Here is a 23,357-nt window from a genome sequence, read left to right as displayed (position 1 = left end):
TGTTACAACAGCATACACACAACCAACTACCTGGAGAACACCACCACAACGTTACAACACACAACCAACTACTTGGAGAACACCACCACAACGCTACAACACACAAACAACTACTTGGAGAACACAGCCAACTACCTGGAGAACACCACCACAATGTTACAACAGCATACACACAACCAACTACCTGGAGAACACCACCACAATGTTACAACTACATACACACAACCAACTACCTGGAGAACACCACCACAACGTTACAACACACAACCAACTACCTGGAGAACACCACCACAACGTTACACACACAACCAACTACCTGAGAACACCACCACAACGCTACAACACCACAAACAACTACTTGGAGAACACAAACCAACTACCTGGAGAACACAACACCAACTACCTGGGAGAACACCACCACAATGTTACAACAACATACACACAACCAACTACCTGGAGAACACCACCACAATGTTACAACAACATACACACAACCAACTACCTGGAGAACACCACCACAACGTTACAACACACAACCAACTACCTGGAGAAAACCACCACAATGCTACAACACACAAACAACTACTTGGAGAACACAACCAACTACTTGGAGAACACCACCACAATGTTACAACAACATACACACAACCAACTACCTGGAGAACACCACCACAACGTTACAACACACAACCAACTACCTGGAGAACACCACCACAACGCTACAACACACAAACAACTAATTGGAGAACATAACCAACTACCTGGAGAACACCACCACAATGTTAATGTTACAACAACATACCTGGAGAACACACACACATAACCAACTACCTGGAGAACACCGCAACGTCAAAACAACATACACACAACCAACTACCTGGAGAACACCACCACAACGTTACAACACACAACCAACTACCTGGAGAACACCACCACAATGTTACAACCACACCTGGAGAACACCACCACAACGCTATAACACACAAACAACTACTTGGAGAATACAACCAACTACTTGGAGAACACCACCACAATGTTACAACAACATACACACAACCAACTACCTGGAGAACACCACCACAACGTTACAACACACAACCAACTACCTGGAGAACACCACCACAACGCTACAACACACAAACAACTACTTGGAGAACACAACCGACTACCTGGAGAACACCACCACAATGTTACAACAGCATACACACAACCAACTACCTGGAGAACACCACCACAACGTTACAACACACAACCAACTACCTGGAGAACACCACCACAACGTTACAACCAACTACCTGGAGAACACCACCACAACGCTATAACACACAAACAACTACTTGGAGAATACAACCAACTACTTGGAGATCACCACCACAATGTTACAACAACATACACACAACCAACTACCTGGAGAACACCACCACAATGTTACAACAACATACACACAACCAACTACCTGGAGAACACCACCACAATGTTACAACAACATACACACAACCAACTACTTGGAGAACACCACCACAATGTTACAACAACATACACACAACCAACTACCTGGAGAACACCACCACAATGTTACAACAACATACACATAACCAACTACCTGGAGAACACCGCAACGTCAAAATAACATACACACAACCAACTACCTAGAGAACACCACCACAACGCTACAACACACAAACAACTACTTGGAGAACACAGCCAACTACCTGGAGAACACCACCACAATGTTACAACAGCATACACACAACCAACTACCTGGAGAACACCACCACAATGTTACAACAACAAAGACACAACCAACACCTGGAGAACACCCCCACAATGTTACAACAACATACACACAACCAACTACCTGGAGAACACCACCACAACGTTACAACAACATACACACAACCAACTACCTGGAAAACACCACCACAACGTTACAACATACACACAACCAACTACTTGGAGAATAACACAACCAACTACCTGGAGAACAGCACCACAACAGCATACACACAACCAACTACCTGGAAAACACCACCATAACAACATACACACAATCAACTACCTGGAAAACACCACCACAACAACATACACACAACCAACTACCTGGAGAACAGCACCACAACGTTACAACAACATACACACAACTAACTACCTGGAAACACCACTACGATGGTACAACAACATACACACAACCAACTACCTGGAGAACACCGCAACGTTACAACAACATACACACAACCAACTACCTGGAGAACACCACAACAACGTTAAAACACACACAACCAACTACCTGGAGTACAACACCACAATGTTACAACAACCAACGTTCACACATTTACCACGGAGGGGTATACTAAAAACAGAATCAATGAGTTAGCCAGATAACTTTGATCAACTATTGATTTTCTGGTTCATTAAGAAAGTGGAAGAACTTGACTGGCCTGCAGAGCCCTGACCTCAACCCCATCGAACACCTTTGGGATGAATTGGAACGCCGACTGCGAGCCAGGCCTAATCGTCCTACATCAGTGCCCGACTTCACTAATACTCTTGTGGCTGAATGGAAGCAAGTCCCTGCAGCAATGTTCCAACATCTAGTGGAAAGCCTTTGCAGAAGAGTGGAGGCTGTTGTAGCAGCAAAGGGGGGACCAACTCCATATTAATGCTGATTTTGGAATGAGATGTTCGACGATCAGGTGTCCACATACTCAAAAACAAACGTAAGCAATATTGAAAATATGATGTTTTAGTGAAATTATATATCTGTTTGGGCTTCTTGTGCAGTCTACAAATGATTTGTAATTATGTTCAGGTCCCAGTCAATAATAAATCATCCCGCGGCTGAATGGAGTGGTTGATCCCTGATCTAAAGGTCTCAATCCTATAATACCTTAACCTTTCCTGACATCACCACCCCCAGTTAGCAACGGACAAGAGGGAATTATTGTGGGATCCAAACCCCTGTGTCATAACAATCACCTCCACTCAACCACACCGCTTGTGCCGTTCTTAATCTGATTACACTACACCGCCAATTAACAAACTGTTTCCACATTACACCCTATCAATACAATACCCAGTCACTTGGGTTATTCGCACCAGGGTGGTTTGGCATGCGTGTGGTCTGTGTCTACTTCTCAAGTCTAAAGTCACCTGTTCCGCCACAAGGGGGACCCCCAACCTCCCAAAAAACCTTAGAAGTGACAGAGGGTCAAATGCTTACTTGCTAGCCGAGCAGCCCCCTTACTTCAACTGTGAGCTCCTATCACAGGGGGATATCTAGGCTAATGGTCTTTAGCTGCTACTGCCTTCCTTGCCGTGAAAATCCCTTAGGGGTATAGAGAGAAGAGCGGAGTTAGGCACTCGCCACCCCTCAGACAGACAGAACAGTCCGCCACCGGCTATTTTTAGTTCTCAAATCCTGTCCCCCTCCACACACACACTCGTGTGCTCACATGCTTGTGCGCATTTTTTTTGGTATAATTTAAAGAAGAATCAAATAATCAATAATTTAAAGAAGGGAGAGATGGAGGGTGAGAGAGAGAGGAGTCCTAGCTCGGCGAGGCCGAGACAGAGCGAGAGGCCGAGAGAGAGAGGCCGAGAGAGAGAGAGAGACCGAGAGAGAGTCCGAGAGAGAGAAAGTGAGGCCGAGAGAGAAAGCGAGGCAGAGAGAGAAAGCGAGGCAGAGAGAGAAAGCGAGGCAGAGAGAGAACGAGGCATAGAGAGAACGAGAGACAGGCCGCAGCGATTGTGCGAGAGCGAGAGAGAAGGGAATGTGTGCCAGGGCACCCCAGCCACCCTGCACAAAGAGACTCATTGTAACAGTCCGCTGACTCTTCCCTCTCTCCGTCCTTCCCTTCCTCCTTCTCCGTCACATACTGCTGCATTCCCTCTTACCCCCTGAAACTACCCTCCCCCTTCTTCCTCTCCATTCTAAAAAAGGGGGGGATACACTTTGGTTCACCATGAAAGACAGGCCGGAGGAGGAAGTCCCCGCTGTCACATTGATGTCCATTTTTGTCCTGCGGCTACAGCATCCAACCGTTACCGAGCAGAGCATTGACTTGAATGGGAATGTCTGTTCTGGTTATTCTATTTTTATGAGCCTGGCCAGCATTGGGGGTAATGGGACCAGTGTAACAGATGCTGTAATGCCACACACACACACACACACACACACACACCAACGCAGCACAACAGTCTTGGGTAAAGCTCCCTGCAATACACCATCATCCTCAACACACTGCATTTAACGCTCCAGGAACAACATCTCTCTCCAGGTTAACAAAGAGGAAGGTACTGAGGATGCTAGGCTGCTAAGAGTTTATGGAGACAGATGGAGAGGGAGGGAAAGAAGAAGACAAAAGTGTAAGTTTGAAAAAAAAGAGGGACAGGGTAAGATAAAGAGAGCAACGGAAAGAGAGAACGGGTTACCTTGTACAGTAGGGTAATGTGTAACTGTGTGTAGGTTTCTCTTACCAGACTGCTGGAACATGACCATGGTGTGTGGCGTGGTGTGGACAGGCAGGGAGCGGGTCCTCTGCACTGAGCTGTGGGTTCGGCTTGGCATGCTGTTACTGCCCCCGGGGTTGGCGAACCAAAGACCCTGTTGGACAAACTGATAGTCAGACAGGCAGCCACAACAGACAGGTAGGCTGGAGACTCTTTGGATCATTACAGACCGAGACTCACACACACGCCAGTATATCTTTGGATCATTATAAAAACTGGCACAACAATTCAAATGGGTGCCACAAATCTAACCACGAACAGACATTTCTGGGAAATATGTTAATAGTGGCAGCTCATCCACTAAGGCGTTAGGGGCTGGCTGTGCCCCATTTCTGATTGGTAAAAAAAAAAAAAAAACACCCCCACATACACACGAAACTAGTGTGGTTAATTTGTGTACATTTTACAGTTTCAAATATGTCCAAAACAAGCAGTCTGTGCAGTCATTGGATTGCATAGCCAGCTATTACATTGAGAAGACTGCAATGAACTTGTAAAATAAATGATGACAGTCATTGGAAACCAGGGACCTGACGTTCACATACAGGGGCGGCAGGTAGCCTAGTGGTTAGAGCGTTGGACTAGTAACCGAAAGGTAGAACAAGGCAGTTAACCCACTGTTCCCTGGTAGGCCGTCATTGAAAATAAGATTTTTTTCTTAACTGACTTGCCTGGTTAAATACATAAAAAAATACAGTCAAAGACCGTGGGGAACCTTCTTGCGGATCTGGTAGGATAAAAAAAAAAGTCTCCCCCGCATGGACACTAGCTACTGGCAAGTGGACACTAGCTACTGGCAAGCTAGCATAAAGGTAGATAGACTTGTTCAGCATGCCAGCTAGCAAGCTAACTAAAGTTACCGGCAAACTCATTATACTTGTGACATTATGCTATCCTAGCTGTCCCCCGTTAGAGAATAAATATGAACTTGTTCTTGTTGCATTTTCCCTGTGCTTTTGTTAAAGATGCACTCGTGTGTTGACTGTGCGCTGCTCGTTCAAAAAAAATAAATATTTTGGTTATCAAAATACCGCCCGCCCTGGGTATTTAGCCAATCAGCGGCCACCACTGTATGTTAATGCCCCTATGACACCACAGTAATATGACATACAGTTCTGAACAACGTTGGCGATACTTGAAATGCCCCACACCTTGGCACCCAGGGAATTGTAGTTTCAGATCCTTAGACAAACTACAGAGTTGTAATGGTGGTATAAATCTTAATTTATATTGATTTAATTCTCATACACAAACTTGACTGCAGAATGGTACCGCGGTAGCACTGGTAGTATACAGCTTAAATGTTGTGCAATGTACATTTTGGTTCAACTCTGATGAAAATGGACTCGCATACATTTTCCTAAAATCTGTTTAAATGGGACTTTATCACGTAACTAACTGCACACCCGGGGGTGTGGCTTTATAAGTGTGTAAAACTGGGGAGGGCACCCCAGAAGTGTTACCCCTCTAGCCTATAACTCCTGAGCCATTATACAGTCAACCTTTGATTTTTCTCTCCCCGTTTAGCCTCAAACTACCGACACTCTTTAACTGCACGGATTCCTCTCTAACCTGCCTATTATACATTCAACCTTCTCCTGCTCTCTACACTCTCTCTCCCCTAACCGCTCTCCCTACTCCCTCTGTCCGTCTTGCTTTCCCCCTTCCCCGGCCCTCCCGTACAGAGGGCCAGCGGAAAAAAGGAAATGCCTGAGCACTGTTCTCACTGCCTCTGACGAGCTCATTCTCTCTCTCCCTCCTTGTCGCCCATCCCCCTTCACCACCAACTCCCTAACTATGACTCACCCTCGCTCTCTCCTTTCTTTTAATACACACCTTTCGATCCTGTCCAAACAAACTGTCCGACAGAGAGAGTGTGCGAAATGTGGAGGAAGTGGTTTGGAATTTCCTCCCATTGTAAGGATGCCTAGAAAAATGCTGAATGGGAGCGGAGCAGACGTGTGCGAATGCCAGGTTAATCACTGCTGCCGACGAGAGGACCGTTCCACTCAAAAGTAGTGATGTAGGGCCTGTAGATGCCACTTCACCCGACACTTTGCTGTTGCGTTTTTCCCCCTTATGGTTGTGTGTTCCTATGACTGTTTTTTTACAACTCTGTATTTCACAGGGAGGGATCATTCGTGACAGATGCTGAAAGAGGGAAAATGTGGCTAGGTTTGGACTACTTCTCTGTGTGGTGGGACGATTCCAGACACGTGATCAAGTAGTGGTTCTCGCACTCTTTCCTTTCTCCAGTTATTATATTACCCCCTAATGTATATTTAAGGAGTAAGGCCAGAGGGGAAAGAAGATACCTACTCGGTTGTCCAACTGAATGTATTCAACTGAAATATGTCTTCCGCATTTAACCCAACCCCTCTGAATCAGAGAGGTGCGGGAGGGCTGCCTTAATCGACATCCACGTCTTCAGCGCCCGGGGAACAGTGGGTTAACTGCTTTGCTCAGGGGTAGAACGACAGATTTATACCTTGTCAGCTCGGTGATTAGATCCAGCAACCTTTCAGTTATTGGCACAACGCTCCTACCCACCAGGCTACCTGCCGCCCCTAGGTGTGGTATATGGCCAATATACCACGGCTAAGGGCTGTTCTTACCCACGACGCATTGCGGTAACCAGTTTATAATAGCAATAGAGCACCTCAGGGTTTGCGGTATATGGCCAATATACCACGGCTAAGGGCTGTATCCAGGCACTCCGCATTGAGTCGTGCATATATTGCTGTGGTATATTGGTTGTTCCAAGATGGCGTAGCAGTCGGACGTGTGTTGTGTTTTGTCTTGTCCCGTCCTGTCTGGTGTAAATATAGTTTTCCTCGTTTTTTTTCTGTATATATTTCGTACATATTTTAATCTCACTTTCCAACTACAGGCTGAATATACTCTCCTGCAACCCGCATCACCCAATGTGGTACGGATCTGCTTTTTCTATACTTTAGAACCGGAACCCCCATCAGAAGCTAGCCAGCTAACTAGCTACTAGCTAGTACTCAGTCAGCCACTGCTAGCGGTCTTCAAAGTTAACTAGGACACCAGCGCGACATCAACCCAGAGCATATCAGACTGCTTTTTCTCTACCACATCTCCGGATTCCTACCGCAAGCTCTGAACCTTTACACCGGATCATCGCAACTAGCTAGCTGCAATCCGAGTGGCTACTCCTGGCTAACGTCTCTGTCCCAAAGCAAGCACCAGTTAGCCTTGAGCTAGCCTCGAGCTAAGCCCATCTCCCGACTAGCCGAAGAGGTCCAACAGCAAATTGTTGGGCTACAATACCTCTTTTGCCAATTGGCCTGGAGCCTTTACTGCCGACACGGAGCCCCGCCGATCCATCACGACTGGTCCGCCGACATAATCGTCCGAGGTGGTTTCAACAGGCTTTTCCTTTGCGACATCGCCAAAGATCCATCTGCTGGCCAAGGCCCGCGAGCTTTCTGAATCGCTGTGTCTCCAGCTCACCTAGCGTACTAGAGCACCTGTAGCATACTCCTGGGCTACAATTACCCGGGCCCACGACCGGTCTGTCGATGTCACCGCATGAAGAGGAATAAACAGACTCACCCCATCGCGACGTCCCCCAAAGGCTAACTCTCTAGCCCTCGCTATCTCCCTGCTTGCTAATTCGGCCTGCTAACGGCTAGCTTGTCTAGCTCCAGTCTGCTAACTGCTACCTTGTCTAGCACGGGCCTACGAACCGTTAGCTTGTTAGCACAGGCCTGCTAACCGTCTGAATCACCGCGTCCCAAACACTCTCTGGACCCATTTACTTTCTCTCTCTTTTTGATTTTTAATTTGTTTATACCTTCCGGAAACCTGCCTCACCCAATGTGATACGGAATCGCTATTACTTTTAATTTTTTTATGACACACTCAAGAACCTCCAGACGCTAACCAGCTAACTAGCTACAAGCTATTTAGTCATTGTTAGTTTTTTTAAACCTGGATAACACTCGCCAGTCCAGCTTCCCTGCCCATCCACCGCTGCCCCCTGGACACTGATCTCTTGGCTACATAGCTGACGCACGCTGGACTGTCCATTAATCACGGTACTCCATTCTGCTTGTTTGTTTTATCTGTCGGCCCCGTTGCCTAGTCAACGCCATTTTACCTGCTGTTTGTTGTGCTAGCTGATTAGCCTCGCCTACTGTTTTTAGCTAGCTTTCCCAATTCAACACCTGTGATTACTGTATGCCTCGCTGTATGTCTCTCTCAAATGTCAATATGCCTTGTATACTGTTGTTCAGGTTAGTTATCATTGTTTTAGTTCACAATGGAGCCCCTAGATCCACTCTTCATACCCCTGTTACCTCCTTTGTCCCACCTCCCACACATGCGGTGACCTCACCCATTACAACCAGCATGTCCAGAGATACAACCTCTCTCATCATCACCCAGTGCCTGGGCTTACCTCCGCTGTACCCGCACCCCACCATACCCTGTCTGCGCATTATGCCCTGAATATATTCTACCATGCCCAGAAACCTGCTCCTCTTATCCTCTGCCCCCAACGCTCTAGGCGACCAGTTTTGATAGCCTTTAGCCGCACCCTCATACTACTCCTTCTCTGTTCCGCGGTGATGTGGAGGTAAACCCAGGCCCTGCATGTCCCCAGGTACCCTCATTTGTTGACTTCTGTGATCGAAAAAGCCTTGGTTTCATGCATGTCAACATCAGAAGCCTCCTCCCTAAGTTTGTTTTACTCACTGCTTTAGCACACTCTGCTAACCCTGATGTCCTTGCCGTGTCTGAATCCTGGCTCAGGAAGGCCACCAAAATTCAGAGATTTCCATACCCAACTATAACATCTTCCGTCAAGATAGAACTGCCAAAGGGGCGGAGTTGCAGTCTACTGCAGAGATAGCCTGCAAAGTAATGTCATACTTTCCAGGTCCATACCCAAACAGTTCGAACTACTAATTTTGAAAATGACTCTCCCAGAAATAAGTCTCTCACTGTTGCCGCCTGCTACCGACCACCCTCAGCTCCCAGCTGTGCCCTGGACACCATTTGTGAATTGATCGCCCCCATCTAGCTTCAGAGTTTGTTCTGTTAGGTGACCTAAACTGGGATATGCTTAACACCCCGGCAGTCCTACAATCTAAGCTAGATGCCCTCAATCTCACTCAAATCATCAAGGAACCCACCAGGTACAACCCTAACTCTGTAAACAAGGGCACCCTCATAGACGTCATCCTGACCAACTGGCCCTCCAAATACACCTCCGCTGTCTTCAACCAGGATCTCAGCGATCACTGCCTCATTGTCTGTATCCGCCACGGAGCCGCAGTCAAACGACCACCCCTCATCACTGTCAAACGCTCCCTAAAACACTTCTGTGAGCAGGCCTTTCTAATCGACCTGGCCCGGGTATCCTGGAAGGACATTGACCTCATCCCGTCAGTTGAGGATGCCTGGTCATTCTTTAAAAGTAACTTCCTCACCATTTTAGATAAGCATGCTCCGTTCAAAAAATGCAGAACCAAGAACAGATACAGCCCTTGGTTCACTCCAGACCTGACTGCCCTCGACCAGCACAAAAACATCCTGTGGCGGACTGCAATAGCATCGAATAGTCCCGTGATATGCAACTGTTCAGGGAAGTCAGGAACCAATACACACAGTCAGTCAGGAAAGCTAAGGCCAGCTTCTTCAGGCAGAAGTTTGCATCCTGTAGCTCCAACTCCAAAAGTTATGGGACACTGTGAAGTCCATGGAGAACAAGAGCACCTCCTCCCAGCTGCCCACTGCACTGAGGCTAGGTAACACGGTCTCCACCGATAAATCCATGATTATCGAAAACTTCAATAAGCATTTCTCAACGGCTGGCCATGCCTTCCGCCTGGCTACTCCAACCTCGGCCAACAGCTCCGCCCCCCCCGCAGCTCCTCGCCCAAGCCTCTCCAGGTTCTCCTTTACCCAAATCCAGATAGCAGATGTTCTGAAAGAGCTGCAAAACCTGGACCCGTACAAATCAGCTGGGCTTGACAATCTGGACCCTCTATTTCTGAAACTATCTGCCGCCATTGTCACAATCCCTATTACCAGCCTGTTCAACCTCTCTTTCATATCGTCTGAGATCCCCAAGGATTGGAAAGCCTCCGCAGTCATCCCCCTCTTCAAAGGGGGAGACACCCTGGACCCAAACTGTTATAGACCTATATCCATCCTGCCCTGCCTATCTAAGGTCTTCGAAAGCCAAGTCAACAAACAGGTCACTGACCATCTCGAATCCCACCGTACCTTCTCCGCTGTGCAATCTGGTTTCCGAGCCGGTCACGGGTGCACCTCAGCCACACTCAAGGTACGCCATCGATAAAAGACAGTACTGTGCAGCCGTCTTCATCGACCTCCTGCCAATGCTTTTCAATCACCATATTCTTATCGAGGCTGCCTTGCCTTTCACCACTCTGTCAATCACCATATTCTTATCGGCAGACTCAATAGCCTCGGTTTCTCGGATGACTGCCTTGCCTGGTTCACCAATTACTTTGCAGACAGAGTTCAGTGTGTCAAATCCGAGGGCATGCTGTCCGGCTAGACTGCAAACTCTCCTTCCAGACTCACATCAAACATCTCCAATCGAAAATCAAATCAAGAGTCGGCTTTCTATTCCGCAACAAAGCCTCCTTCACTCATGCCGCCAAGCTTACCTAGTAAAACTGACTATCCTACCGATCCTCGACTTCGGCGATGTCATCTACAAAATGGCTTCCAACACTCTACTCAGCAAACTGGATGCAGTCTATCACAGTGCCATCCGTTTTGTCACCAAAGCACCTTATACCACCCACCACTGCGACTTGTATGCTCTAGTCGGCTGGCCCTCGCTACATATTCGTCGCCAGACCCACTGGCTCAGGTCATCTACAAGTCCATGCTAGGTAAAGCTCCGCCTTATCTCAGTTCACTGGTCACGATGGCAACACCCATCCGTAGCACGCGCTCCAGCAGGTGTATCTCACTGATCATCCCTAAAGCCAACACCTCATTTGGCCGCCTTTCGTTCAGTACTCTGCTGCCTGTGACTGGAACGAACTGCAAAAATCGCTGAAGTTGGAGACTTTTATCTCCCTCACCAACTTCAAACATCAGCTATCCGAGCAGCTAACCGATCGCTGCAGCTGTACATAGTCTATTGGTAAATAGCCCACCCATTTTCACCTACCTCATTCCCATACTGTTTTTATACTGTTTTTTATTTATTTACTTATCTGCTCTTTTGCACACCAATATCTCTACCTGTACATGACCATCTGATCATTTATCACTCCAGTGTTAATCTGCAAAATTGTAATTATTCGCCTACCTCCTCATGCCTTTTGCACACATTGTATATAGACTGCCCCTTTTTTTCTACTGTGTTATTGACTTGTTAATTGTTTACTCCATGTGTAACTCTGTGTTGTCTGTCCACACTGCTATGCTTTATCTTGGCCAGGTCGCAGTTGCAAATGAGAACTTGTTCTCAACTAGCCTACCTGGTTAAATAAAGGTGAAATAAAAAAATAAAAAATAAAATATTGCTTAAATACACAGCTCCTCTTGAGACTGAGAAGACAACAATGCCTTCGTTTTTTTCATCTGGGGCCCTTTGTATCACGACCCACTACTGTAGCAAACCAAATTGACGCTGACGAGGATTGTTTGTCTTTTCATTGAGAGGTAGACAACTCTGCAATATGACATCACCGAACAAATCCACATGAATGCCCAAAATGGAGATACGTGCGCTTAATTCAGACCTCACGCATTGATGCCAATCGGAGACTTGAGCACTGCCCACTATGTGAGCAGGGCCTAGATAGACGGGGCTAGGAGAACGCTAGATCGGGGCGTCCCCAACTGACTGACATCACCAAATAAATAAAACATCTACATCAATTGCCTGGGCTATGGGTGGAGGCCAAGTGCCTATTGGCTAGGAGAAAGTCAGAAGTGTCTCCACCTGTCGTCCCTGCTTGAGGCCAGTGGGGGTGCTGCTGGCGCTATGTGGCGTGGGTCCCAGCAGGCCCAGCCTGGCGCCGGGCAGGCTCCGAGAGGGCATCTGGAACTGGCGGAGGCTGCGACGGGCCGCCGACACGCTGCTGCTGCCCCCCACGCAGCCTGCTGTGGGGAGAGAATTGGACTGGCTGAAGCCACGGCTACTGCTGCTGCTGCATGGGGGGAGAGAGATAATGCTCTGATCATCATTTGACCTTTTTCCCAATATTTTGGAGACTGTTAGGAATCAAAGAAGGTAAAGTATTTTGTGACAACAGCGTGTCACACTCCCTCTGTGTGTCTGTGTGTGTTTCGCCCTCTCTCTCTGTGCGTGCGTGCTCCACCCTCTCTCTCTGTGCGTGCGTGCTCCACCCTCTCTCTCTTTGTGCGCACCCGTCACCCTCTCTCCGTTCCTGTGTGTGTGCCGTGCGTCACCCCTTCTCTCCGTTCCTGCGCCTCGCCCCCTCTCCCGTGCGTGCGCGCGAGCCTCGCCCCCTCTCCCCGCGCGCGAGCGAGCCCCCTCTCCTCGCCCCCCTCTCTCTGTTCGCGCGTGCGAGCCTCGCCCCCCTCTCTCCGTGTGTGTGTCACCCTCTCTCTCCGTTCGTGTGTGTGTGTGTGTGTCACCCTCTCTCTCCGTTCGTGTGTGTGTGTGTCACCCTCTCTCTCCGTTCGTGTGTGTGTGTGTGTGTCACCCTCTCTCTCTGTTCATGTGTGTGTGTGTCACCCTCTCTCTGTTCATGTGTGTGTGTGTCACCCTCTCTCTGTTCATGTGTGTGTGTGTGTGTCACCCTCTCTCTGTTCATGTGTGTGTGTGTGTCATCCTCTCTCTCCGTTCGTGTGTGTGTGTCACCCTCTCTCTCCGTTCGTGTGTGTGTGTCACCCTCTCTCTCCGTTCGTGTGTGTGTGTGTCACCCTCTCTCTCCGTTCGTGTGTGTGTGTGTATGTGTGTCACCCTCTCTCTCCGTTCGTGTGTGTGTGTGTCACCCTTCTCTCCGTCTCTCTGTGTGTGTGCACCCTCCTCCGCTCGTGTGTGTGTGTGTGTGACCCTCTCTCTCTCCGTTCGTGTCCACCCTCTCTCTCCGTTCGTTGTGTGTGTGTGTCACCCCTCTCTCCGTTCGTGTGTGTGTGTGTGCGTCACCCCTCTCTCCCGTTCCTGTCGCCCCTCTCTCGTTCGTGTGTGTGTGTCACCCCTCTCTCCGTTCGTGTGTGTGTGTGTGTGTGTCACCCTCTCTCTCCGTTCGTGTGTGTGTGTCACGCCCTCTCTCCCGTTCGTGTGTGTTCACCCTCTCTCTCCCGTTCGTGTGTGTGTCACCCTCTCTCTCCCGTTCGTGTGTGTGTGTGTGTCCCCTCTCCGTTCGTGTGTGTGTGTGTGTGTGTGTGTCACCCTCTCTCTCCGTTCGTGTGTGTGTGTCACCCTCTCTCTCCGTTCGTGTGTGTGTGTCACCCTCTCTCTCCGTTCGTGTGTGTGTGTCACCCTCTCTCTCCGTTCGTGTGTGTGTGTGTCACCCTCTCTCTCCGTTCGTGTGTGTGTGTGTGTGTCACCCTCTCTCGTCGTGTGTGTGTGTGTCACCCTCTCTCTCCGTGTGTGTGTGTGTCACCCTCTCTCCCGTTCGTGTGTGTGTGTGTCACCCTCTCTCCCGTTCGTGTGTGTGTCACCCTCTCTCTCCGTTCGTGTGTGTGTGTGTGTGTCACCCTCTCTCTCCGTTCGTGTGTGTGTGTGTGTCTCTCTCCCGTGTGTGTGTGTGTCACCCTCTCTCTCCGTTCGTGTGTGTGTGTGTGTCACCCTCTCTCTCCGTTCGTGTGTGTGTGTGTCACCCTCTCTCTCCGTTCGTGTGTGTGTGTGTCACCCTCTCTCTCCGTTCGTGTGTGTGTGTGTGTGTGTGTCACCCTCTCTCTCCGTTCGTGTGTGTGTGTGTGTGTGTGTGTCACCCTCTCTCTCCGTTCGTGTGTGTGTGTGTGTGTGTGTCACCCTCTCTCTCCGTTCGTGTGTGTGTGTGTGTGTCACCCTCTCTCTCCGTTCGTGTGTGTGTGTGTGTCACCCTCTCTCTCCGTTCGTGTGTGTGTGTGTGTGTCACCCTCTCTCTCCGTTCGTGTGTGTGTGTGTCACCCTCTCTCTCCGTTCGTGTGTGTGTCACCCTCTCTCTCCGTTCGTGTGTGTGTGTGTGTGTGTGTCACCCTCTCTCTCCGTTCGTGTGTGTCTGTGTGTGTGTCACCCTCTCTCTCCGTTCGTGTGTGTGTGTGTGTGTCTCCCTCTCTCGTCCGTGTGTGTCTGTGTCACCCTCTCTCTCCGTCTCCGTTCGTGTGTGTGTGTGTCACCCTCTCTCCGTTCGTGTGTGTGTGTGTCACCCTCTCTCTCCGTCCGTTCGTGTGTGTGTGTCACCCTCTCTCTCCGTTCGTGTGTGTGTGTGTCACCCTCTCTCTCCGTTCGTGTGTGTGTGTGTGTGTCACCCTCTCTCTCCGTTCGTGTGTGTGTGTGTGTCACCCTCTCTCTCCGTCGTGTGTGTGTGTGTGTGTCACCCTCTCTCTCCGTTCGTGTGTGTGTGTGTGTCACCCTCTCTCTCTCGTCTCTCCGTGTGTGTGTGTCACCCTCTCTCTCCGTTCGTGTGTGTGTGTGTGTCACCCTCTCTCCGTCGTGTGTGTGTGTGTCACCTCTCTCTCCGTTCGTGTGTGTGTTCGTGTGTGTGTCACCCTCTCTCCGTTCGTGTGTGTGTGTGTGTGTCACCCTCTCTCTCCGTTCGTGTGTGTGTGTCACCCTCTCTCTCCGTTCGTGTGTGTGTGTGTCACCCTCTCTCTCCGTTCGTGTGTGTGTGTGTGTGTCACCCTCTCTCTCCGTTCGTGTGTGTGTGTGTGTGTCACCCTCTCTCTCCGTTCGTGTGTGTGTGTGTGTGTGTGTGTGTCACCCTCTCTCTCCGTTCGTGTGTGTGTGTGTGTCACCCTCTCTCCGTTCGTGTCGTGTGTGTGTGTGTCACCCTCCTCTCTCCGTTCGTGTGTGTGTGTGTGTGTCACACCTCTCTCTCCGTTCGTGTGTGTGTGTCACCCTCTCTCTCCGTTCGTGTGTGTGTGTGTCACCCTCTCTCTCCGTGTGTGTGTGTGTGTGTGTGTGTCACCCTCTCTCTCCGTCGTGTGTGTGTGTGTCACCCTCTCTCCGTTCGTGTGTGTGTGTGTGTCACCCTCTCTCTCCGTTCGTCGTGTGTGTGTGTGTCACCCTCTCTCTCGTTCGTGTGTGTGTGGTCACCCTCTCTCTCCGTTCGTGTGTGTGTGTGTGTCACCCTCTCTCTCCGTTCGTGTGTGTGTGTGTGTGTCACCCTCTCTCTCCGTTCGTGTGTGTGTGTGTGTCACCCTCTCTCCGTCTCCGTGTGTGTGTGTGTCACCCTCTCTCTCCGTGTGTGTGTGTGTGTCACCCTCTCTCTCCGTTCGTGTGTGTGTGTCACCCTGTGTGTGTGTGTGTGTGTGTCACCCTCTCTCCGTTGTGTGTGTGTGTGTCACCCTCTCTCTCCGTTCGTGTGTGTGTGTCACCCTCTCTCTCCGTTCGTGTGTGTGTGTGTGTGTGTGTCACCCTCTCTCTCCGTTCGTGTGTGTGTGTGTGTCACCTCTCTCCCGTTCGTGTGTGTGTGTGTGTCACCCTCTCTCTCCGTTGTGTGTGTGTGTGTGTGTGTCACCCTCTCTCTCCGTTCGTGTGTGTGTGTGTGTGTGTCACCCTCTCTCTCCGTTCGTCTCTGTGTGTCACCCTCTCTCTCCGTTCGTGTGTGTGTGTGTGTGTCACCCTCTCTCTCCGTTCGTGTGTGTGTGTCACCCTCTCTCTCCGTTCGTGTGTGTGTGTGTGTCACCCTCTCTCTCCGTTCGTGTGTGTGTGTGTGTGTCCTCTCTCTCCGTTCGTGTGTGTGTGTGTGTCACCCTCTCTCTCCGTTCGTGTGTGTGTGTGTGTCACCCTCTCTCCGTTCGTGTGTGTGTGTGTGTCACCCTCTCTCTCCGTCGTGTGTGTGTGTGTGTGTGTGTCACCCTCTCTCTCCGTCTCGTGTGTGTGTCACCCTCTCTCTCCGTGTGTGTGTGTGTGTGTCACCCTCTCTCTCCGTTCGTGTGTGTGTGTGTCACCCTCTCTCTCCGTTCGTGTGTGTGTGTGTGTGTCACCCTCTCTCTCCGTTCGTGTGTGTGTGTGTCACCCTCTCTCTCCGTTCGTGTGTGTGTGTCACCCTCTCTCTCCGTTCGTGTGTGTGTGTCACCCTCTCTCTCCGTTCGTGTGTGTGTCACCCTCTCTCTCCGTTCGTGTGTGTGTGTCACCCTCTCTCTCTCACGTTCGTGTCGTGTGTGTGTGTCACCCTCTCCGCTCGTGTGTGTGTGTGTCACCCTCTCTCCGCCGTTCGTGTGTGTGTGTCACCCTCTCTCTCCGTCCGTTCGTGTGTGTGTGTGTGTGTGTGTGTCACCCTCTCTCTCCGTTCGTGTGTGTGTGTGTGTGTCACCCTCTCTCTCCGTTCGTGTGTGTGTGTGTCACCCTCTCTCTCCGTCGTGTGTGTGTGTGTCACCCTCTCTCTCCGTTCGTGTGTGTGTGTGTGTGTCACCCTCTCTCTCCGTTCTGTGTGTGTGTGTGTGTGTCACCCTCTCTCCGTCGTGTGTGTGTGTGTCACCCCTCTCTCTCCGTTTGTGTGTGTGTGTGTCCGTTCGTGTGTGTGTGTGTGTGTGTCACCCTCTCTCTCCGTCTCTCTCCGTGTGTGTGTCACCCTCTCTCTCCGTTCGTGTGTGTGTGTGTGTTCGTCACCCTCTCTCTCCGTTCGTGTGTGTGTGTGTCACCCTCTCTCTCCGTTCGTGTGTGTGTGTGTGTGTGTCACCCTCTCTCCCGTTCGTGTGTGTGTGTGTCACCCTCTCTCCGTTCGTGTGTGTGTGTGTGTCACCCTCTCTCTCCGTTCGTGTGTGTGTGTGTGTGTCACCCTCTCTCTCCGTTCGTGTGTGTGTGTGTGTGTCACCCTCTCTCTCCGTTCGTGTGTGTGTGTGTGTGTCACCCTCTCTCTCCGTTCGTGTGTGTGTGTGTCACCCTCTCTCCGTTCGTGTGTGTGTGTCACCCTCTCTCTCCGTTCGTGTGTGTGTGTGTGTCACCCTCTCTCTCCGTTCGTGTGTGTGTGTGTGTCACCCTCTCTCTCCGTTCGTGTGTGTGTGTGTGTCACCCTCTCTCTCCCGTGTGTGTGTGTGTGTGTGTCACCCTCTCTCTCTCCGTGTCGTGTGTGTGTGTGTCACACCCTCTCTCTCCGTTCGTGTGTGTGTGTCACCCTCTCTCTCCGTTCGTGTGTCTGTGTGTCACCCTCTCTCTCCGTGTGTGTGTGTCACCCCTCTCTCTCTCCGTTCGTGTGTGTGTGTGTCACCCTCTCTCTCCGTGTGTGTGTGTGTGTGTCACCCTCTCTCTCCGTTCGTGTGTGTGTGTGTGTCACCCTCTCTCTCCGTTCGTGTGTGTGTGTGTGTCACCCTCTCTCTCCGTTCTCTGTGTGTGTGTCCCCTCTCTCTCCGTGTGTGTGTGTCTCTCTCCGTGTGTGTCACCCTCTCTCTCCGTTCGTGTGTGTGTGTGTGTCACCCTCTCTCTCCGTTCGTGTGTGTGTGTGTCACCCTCTCTCTCCGTTCGTGTGTGTGTGTGTCACCCTCTCTCTCCGTTCGTGTGTGTGTGTGTGTCACCCTCTCTCTCCGTTCGTGTGTGTGTGTGTGTGTCACCCTCTCTCCGTCTCGTGTGTGTGTGTGTGTGTGTGTCACCCTCTCTCTCCGTTGTGTGTGTGTGTCACCTCTCTCTCCGTGTGTGTGTGTGTGTGTGTCACCCTCTCTCTCCGTTCGTGTGTGTGTGTGTGTGTCACCCTCTCTCTCCGTTCGTGTGTGTGTGTGTGTGTGTCACCCTCTCTCTCCGTTCGTGTGTCTCTGTGTGTGTGTGTGTGTCACCCTCTCTCTCCGTTCGTGTGTGTGTGTGTGTCACCCTCTCTCTCCGTTCGTGTGTGTGTCACCTCTCTCTCCGTCGTGTGTGTGTGTCACCCTCTCTCTCCGTTCGTGTGTGTGTGTGTCACCCTGTGTGTGTGTGTGTCACCCTCTCTCTCCGTTCGTGTGTGTGTGTCACCCTCTCTCTCTCCGTGTGTGTGTGTGTGTCACCCTCTCTCTCCGTTCGTCGTGTGTGTGTGTGTGTGTCACCCTCTCTCTCCGTTCGTGTGTGTGTGTGTCACCCTCTCTCTCGTTCGTGTGTGTGTGTGTGTGTGTGTGTGTCACCCTCTCTCTCCGTTCGTGTGTGTGTGTGTGTGTGTCACCCTCTCTCTCCGTTCGTGTGTGTGTGTCACCCTCTCTCTCCGTGTGTGTGTGTGTGTGTCACCCTCTCTCTCCGTTCGTGTGTGTGTGTGTCACCCTCTCTCTCCGTTCGTGTGTGTGTGTGTGTGTGTCACCCTCTCTCTCCGTTCGTGTGTGTGTGTCACCCTCTCTCTCCGTTCGTGTGTGTGTGTGTGTGTGTCACCCTCTCTCTCCGTTCGTGTGTGTGTGTGTGTGTGTGTGTCACCCTCTCTCCGTCCGTGTGTGTGTGTGTGTCACCCTCTCTCCCGTTCGTGTGTGTGTGTGTGTGTGTCACCCTCTCTCTCCGTTCGTGTGTGTGTGTCACCCTCTCTCTCCGTTCCATTCGTGTGTGTGTGTGTGTCACCCTCTCTCTCCGTTCGTGTGTGTGTGTCACCCTCTCTCCGTTCGTGTGTGTGTCACCCTCTCTCTCCGTGTGTGTGTGTGTCACCCTCTCTCTCCGTTCGTGTGTGTGTGTGTGTGTCACCCTCTCTCTCCGTTCACACCCTCTCTCTCGTTCGTGTGTGTGTGTGTGTGTGTCACCCTCTCTCTCCGTTCGTGTGTGTGTGTGTGTGTGTGTGTCACCCTCTCTCTCCGTTCGTGTGTGTGTGTGTCACCCTCTCTCTCCGTTCGTGTGTGTGTGTGTGTGTGTCACCCTCTCTCTCCGTTCGTGTGTGTGTGTGTGTCACCCCTCTCTCTCTCCGTGTGTGTGTGTGTGTGTGTCACCCTCTCTCTCCGTGTGTCGTGTGTGTGTGTGTCACCCTCTCTCTCCCGTTCGTGTGTGTGTGTGTGTGTCACCCTCTCTCTCCCGTTCGTGTGTGTCTCCCGTGTGTGTGTGTGTCACCCTCTCTCTCCGTGTGCTCGTGTGTGTGTGTCACCCTCTCTCCGTTCGTGTGTGTGTGTGTGTGTCACCCTCTCTCGTGTCCGTGTGTGTGTGTGTCCCCTCTCTCCGTCCGTGTCGTGTGTGTCACCCTCTCTCCGTCCGTGTGTGTGTCACCCTCTCTCTCCCGTTCGTGTGTGTGTGTTGTGTGTGTGTCACCCTCTCTCTCCGTTCGTGTGTGTGTGTGTGTGTGTGTCACCCTCTCTCTCCGTTCGTGTGTGTGTGTGTGTGTGTCACCCTCTCTCTCCGTTCGTGTGTGTGTGTCACCCTCTCTCTCCGTTGTGTGTGTGTCTCTCCGTGTGTGTGTGTGTCACCCTCTCTCTCGTTCGTGTGTGTGTGTGTCACCCTCTCTCTCCGTCGTGTGTGTGTGTGTGTGTCACCCTCTCTCCGTCGTCCGTCTCTCCGTTCTCGTGTGTGTGTGTCACCCTCTCTCTCCGTTCGTGTGTGTGTGTCACCCTCCCTCTCTCCGTTCGTGTGTGTGTGTCACCCTCTCTCTCCGTTCGTGTGTGTGTGTGTGTCACCCTCTCTCTCCGTCGTGTGTGTGTGTGTGTCACCCTCTCTCCCGTTCGTGTGTGTGTGTCACCCTCTCTCCCGTGTGTGTGTCACCCTCTCTCTCCGTTCGTGTGTGTGTGTGTGTCACCCTCTCTCTCCGTTCGTGTGTGTGTGTGTGTGTCCCTCTCTCTCCGTGTGTGTGTGTGTGTCACCCTCTCTCCGCTCGTTCGTGTGTGTGTGTGTGTCACCCTCTCTCTCCGTTCGTGTGTGTGTGTGTGTGTCACCCTCTCTCTCCGTTCGTGTGTGTGTGTGTGTGTGTCACCCTCTCTCTCCGTTGTGTGTGTGTGTGTGTCACCCTCTCTCCGTTCGTGTGTGTGTGTGTGTGTCGTGTGTGTGTGTGTGTCACCCTCTCTCTCCGTTCGTGTGTGTGTGTGTCACCCTCTCTCTCCGTTCGTGTGTGTGTGTGTGTCACCCTCTCTCTCCCGTTCGTGTGTGTGTGTGTGTCACCCTCTCTCTCCCGTTCGTGTGTGTGTGTCACCCTCTCTCCGTTCGTGTGTGTGTGTGTCACCCTCTCTCCGTTCGTGTGTGTGTGTGTGTCACCCTCTCTCTCCGTTCGTGTGTGTGTGTGTGTGTGTCACCACCTCTCTCCGTTCGTGTGTGTGTGTGTGTCACCCTCTCTCCGTGTGTGTGTGTGTGTCACCCTCTCTCTCCGTTCGTGTGTGTGTGTGTGTGTCACCCTCTCTCCGTGTGTGTGTGTGTGTGTGTCACCCTCTCTCTCCGTCGTGTGTGTGTGTGTGTGTGTCACCCTCTCTCTCCGTGTGTGTGTGTGTGTGTCACCCTCTCTCTCCGTTCGTGTGTGTGTGTGTGTGTGTGTGTGTCACCCTCTCTCCCGTTCGTGTGTGTGTGTGTCACCCTCTCTCTCCGTTCGTGTGTGTGTGTCTCTCCGTTGTGTGTCACCCTCTCTCTCCGTTCGTGTGTGTGTGTGTGTCACCCTCTCTCTCCGCTCGTGTGTGTGTGTGTGTCACCCTCTCTCTCCGTTCGTGTGTGTGTGTGTGTCACCCCTCTCTCTCTCCGTTCGTGTGTGTGTGTGTCACCCTCTCTCTCCGTTCGTCGTGTGTGTGTGTGTCACCCTCTCTCTCTCACCCTCGTGTGTGTGTGTGTGTCACCCTCTCTCTCCGTTCGTTGTGTGTGTGTCACCCTCTCTCCCGTTCGTGTGTGTGTGTGTCACCCTCTCTCTCCGTTCGTGTGTGTGTGTGTGTCACCCTCTCTCTCCGTTCTCACCCTCTCTCTCCGTTCGTGTGTGTGTGTGTGTCACCTCTCTCCGTCCGTCGTGTGTCACCCTCTCTCTCCGTGTGTGTGTGTGTGTGTGTGTCACCTCTCTCTCCGTTGTGTGTGTGTGTGTCACCCTCTCTCTCCCGTGTGTGTGTGTGTGTGTCACCCTCTCTCTCCGTTCGTGTGTGTGTGTGTGTCACCCTCTCTCTCCGTTCGTGTGTGTGTGTGTCACCCTCTCTCTCCGTTCGTGTGTGTGTGTGTGTGTCACCCTCTCTCTCCGTTCGTGTGTGTGTGTCTCTCTCCGTGTGTGTGTGTGTCACCCTCTCTCCGTTCGTGTGTGTGTGTCACCCTCTCTCCGTGTGTGTGTGTGTCACCCTCTCTCCGTCCGTGTCGTGTGTGTGTGTCACCCTCTCTCTCGTTCGTGTGTGTGTGTCACCCTCTCTCCCGTTCGTGTGTGTGTCACCCTCTCTCTCTCGTGTGTGTCTCTCTCCGTGTGTGTGTGTGTCACCCTCTCTCTCCGTCTCGTTCGTGTGTGTGTGTGTGTCACCCTCTCTCTCCGTTCGTGTGTGTGTGTGTGTGTGTGTGTGTGTGTCACCCTCTCTCTCCGTCTCTCTCCGTGTGTGTGTGTGTGTGTGTGTGTGTCACCCTCTCTCTCCGTTCGTGTGTGTGTGTCACCCTCTCTCTCCGTTCGTGTGTGTGTGTGTGTGTCACCCTCTCTCCGTCCGTTCCCCCTCTCTCTCCGTTCGTGTGTGTGTGTCACCCTCTCTCTCCGTTCGTGTGTGTGTGTGTCACCCCTCTCTCTCCGTTCGTGTGTGTGTGTGTGTCACCCTCTCTCTCCGTTCGTGTGTGTGTGTGTGTGTGTCACCCTCTCTCTCCGTTCGTCGTGTGTGTGTGTGTGTCACCCTCTCCCGTCGTGTGTCTCTCCCGTCGTCGTGTGTGTGTGTGTCACCCTCTCTCTCCGTTCGTGTGTGTGTGTGTGTGTCACCCTCTCTCTCCGTTCTCCGTTCGTGTGTGTGTGTGTCACCCTCTCTCTCCGTTCGTGTGTGTGTGTGTGTGTGTCCCCTCTCTCTCCGTTCGTGTGTGTGTGTGTCACCCTCTCTCTCCGTTCGTGTGTGTGTGTGTCACCCTCTCTCCGTTCGTGTGTGTGTGTGTGTGTGTGTGTGTCACCCTCTCTCTCCGTTCGTGTGTGTGTGTGTGTGTCACCCTCTCTCCGCTCGTGTGTGTGTGTGTGTGTGTCCCTCTCTCTCCGTTCGTCGTGTGTGTGTGTGTGTGTGTGTCACCCTCTCTCTCCGTGTCGTGTGTGTGTGTGTCGTGTGTGTGTGTGCACCCTCTCTCTCCGTTCGTGTGTGTGTGTGTCACCCTCTCTCTCCGTTCGTGTGTGTGTGTGTGTCACCCTCTCTCCGTTCGTGTGTGTGTCACCTCTCTCTCCGCTCGTCACCCTCTCTCTCCGTGTGTGTGTCACCCTCTCTCTCCGTCGTGTGTGTGTGTGTGTGTGTGTCACCCTCTCTCCGCCGTGTGTGTGTGTGTGTGTCACCCTCTCTCCGTCGTGTGTGTGTGTGTGTGTCACCCTCTCTCCGTCCGTGTGTGTGTGTCACCCTCTCTCCGTTCGTGTGTGTGTGTGTGTGTGTCACCCTCTCTCTCCGTTCGTGTGTGTGTGTGTGTGTGTCACCCTCTCTCCCGTGTCGTGTGTGTGTGTGTCACCCTCTCTCCGTGTGTGTGTGTGTGTCACCCTCTCTCTCCGTTGTGTGTGTGTGTGTGTGTGTGTGTGTGTCACCCTCTCTCTCCGTTCGTGTGTGTGTGTGTGTGTCACCCTCTCTCTCCGTTCGTGTGTGTGTGTGTGTCACCCTCTCTCTCCGTTCGTGTGTGTGTGTGTCACCCTCTCTCTCCGTTCGTGTGTGTGTCACCCTCTCTCTCCGTTCTGTGTGTG

At 51.6% G+C, this 23,357-nt stretch overlaps 1 protein-coding gene across 1 annotated transcript in view; it reads right to left on the bottom strand.

Moving 5' to 3' along the window:
• Positions 1 to 23,357, bottom strand: part of LOC115139092 (protein Smaug homolog 1-like) — a 119,444-nt gene that overhangs the window by 11,518 nt on the left and 84,569 nt on the right. Inside the window, exons 11-12 of the mRNA XM_065025606.1 lie at positions 12,473 to 12,680; positions 4,477 to 4,603 (exon numbers count right to left, since the gene is read on the bottom strand). Of these exons, the coding sequence (XP_064881678.1) occupies positions 4,477 to 4,603; positions 12,473 to 12,680 (335 nt within the window). The remainder of the gene's footprint in view (positions 1 to 4,476; positions 4,604 to 12,472; positions 12,681 to 23,357) is intronic.

Source organism: Oncorhynchus nerka, linkage group LG12, assembly GCF_034236695.1.
Source record: "Oncorhynchus nerka isolate Pitt River linkage group LG12, Oner_Uvic_2.0, whole genome shotgun sequence".
Taxonomy (NCBI): Eukaryota; Metazoa; Chordata; class Actinopteri; order Salmoniformes; family Salmonidae; genus Oncorhynchus; species Oncorhynchus nerka.
Note: the sequence above shows the minus strand (reverse complement) of the source record. Positions and strands in the feature narration are given on the sequence as shown.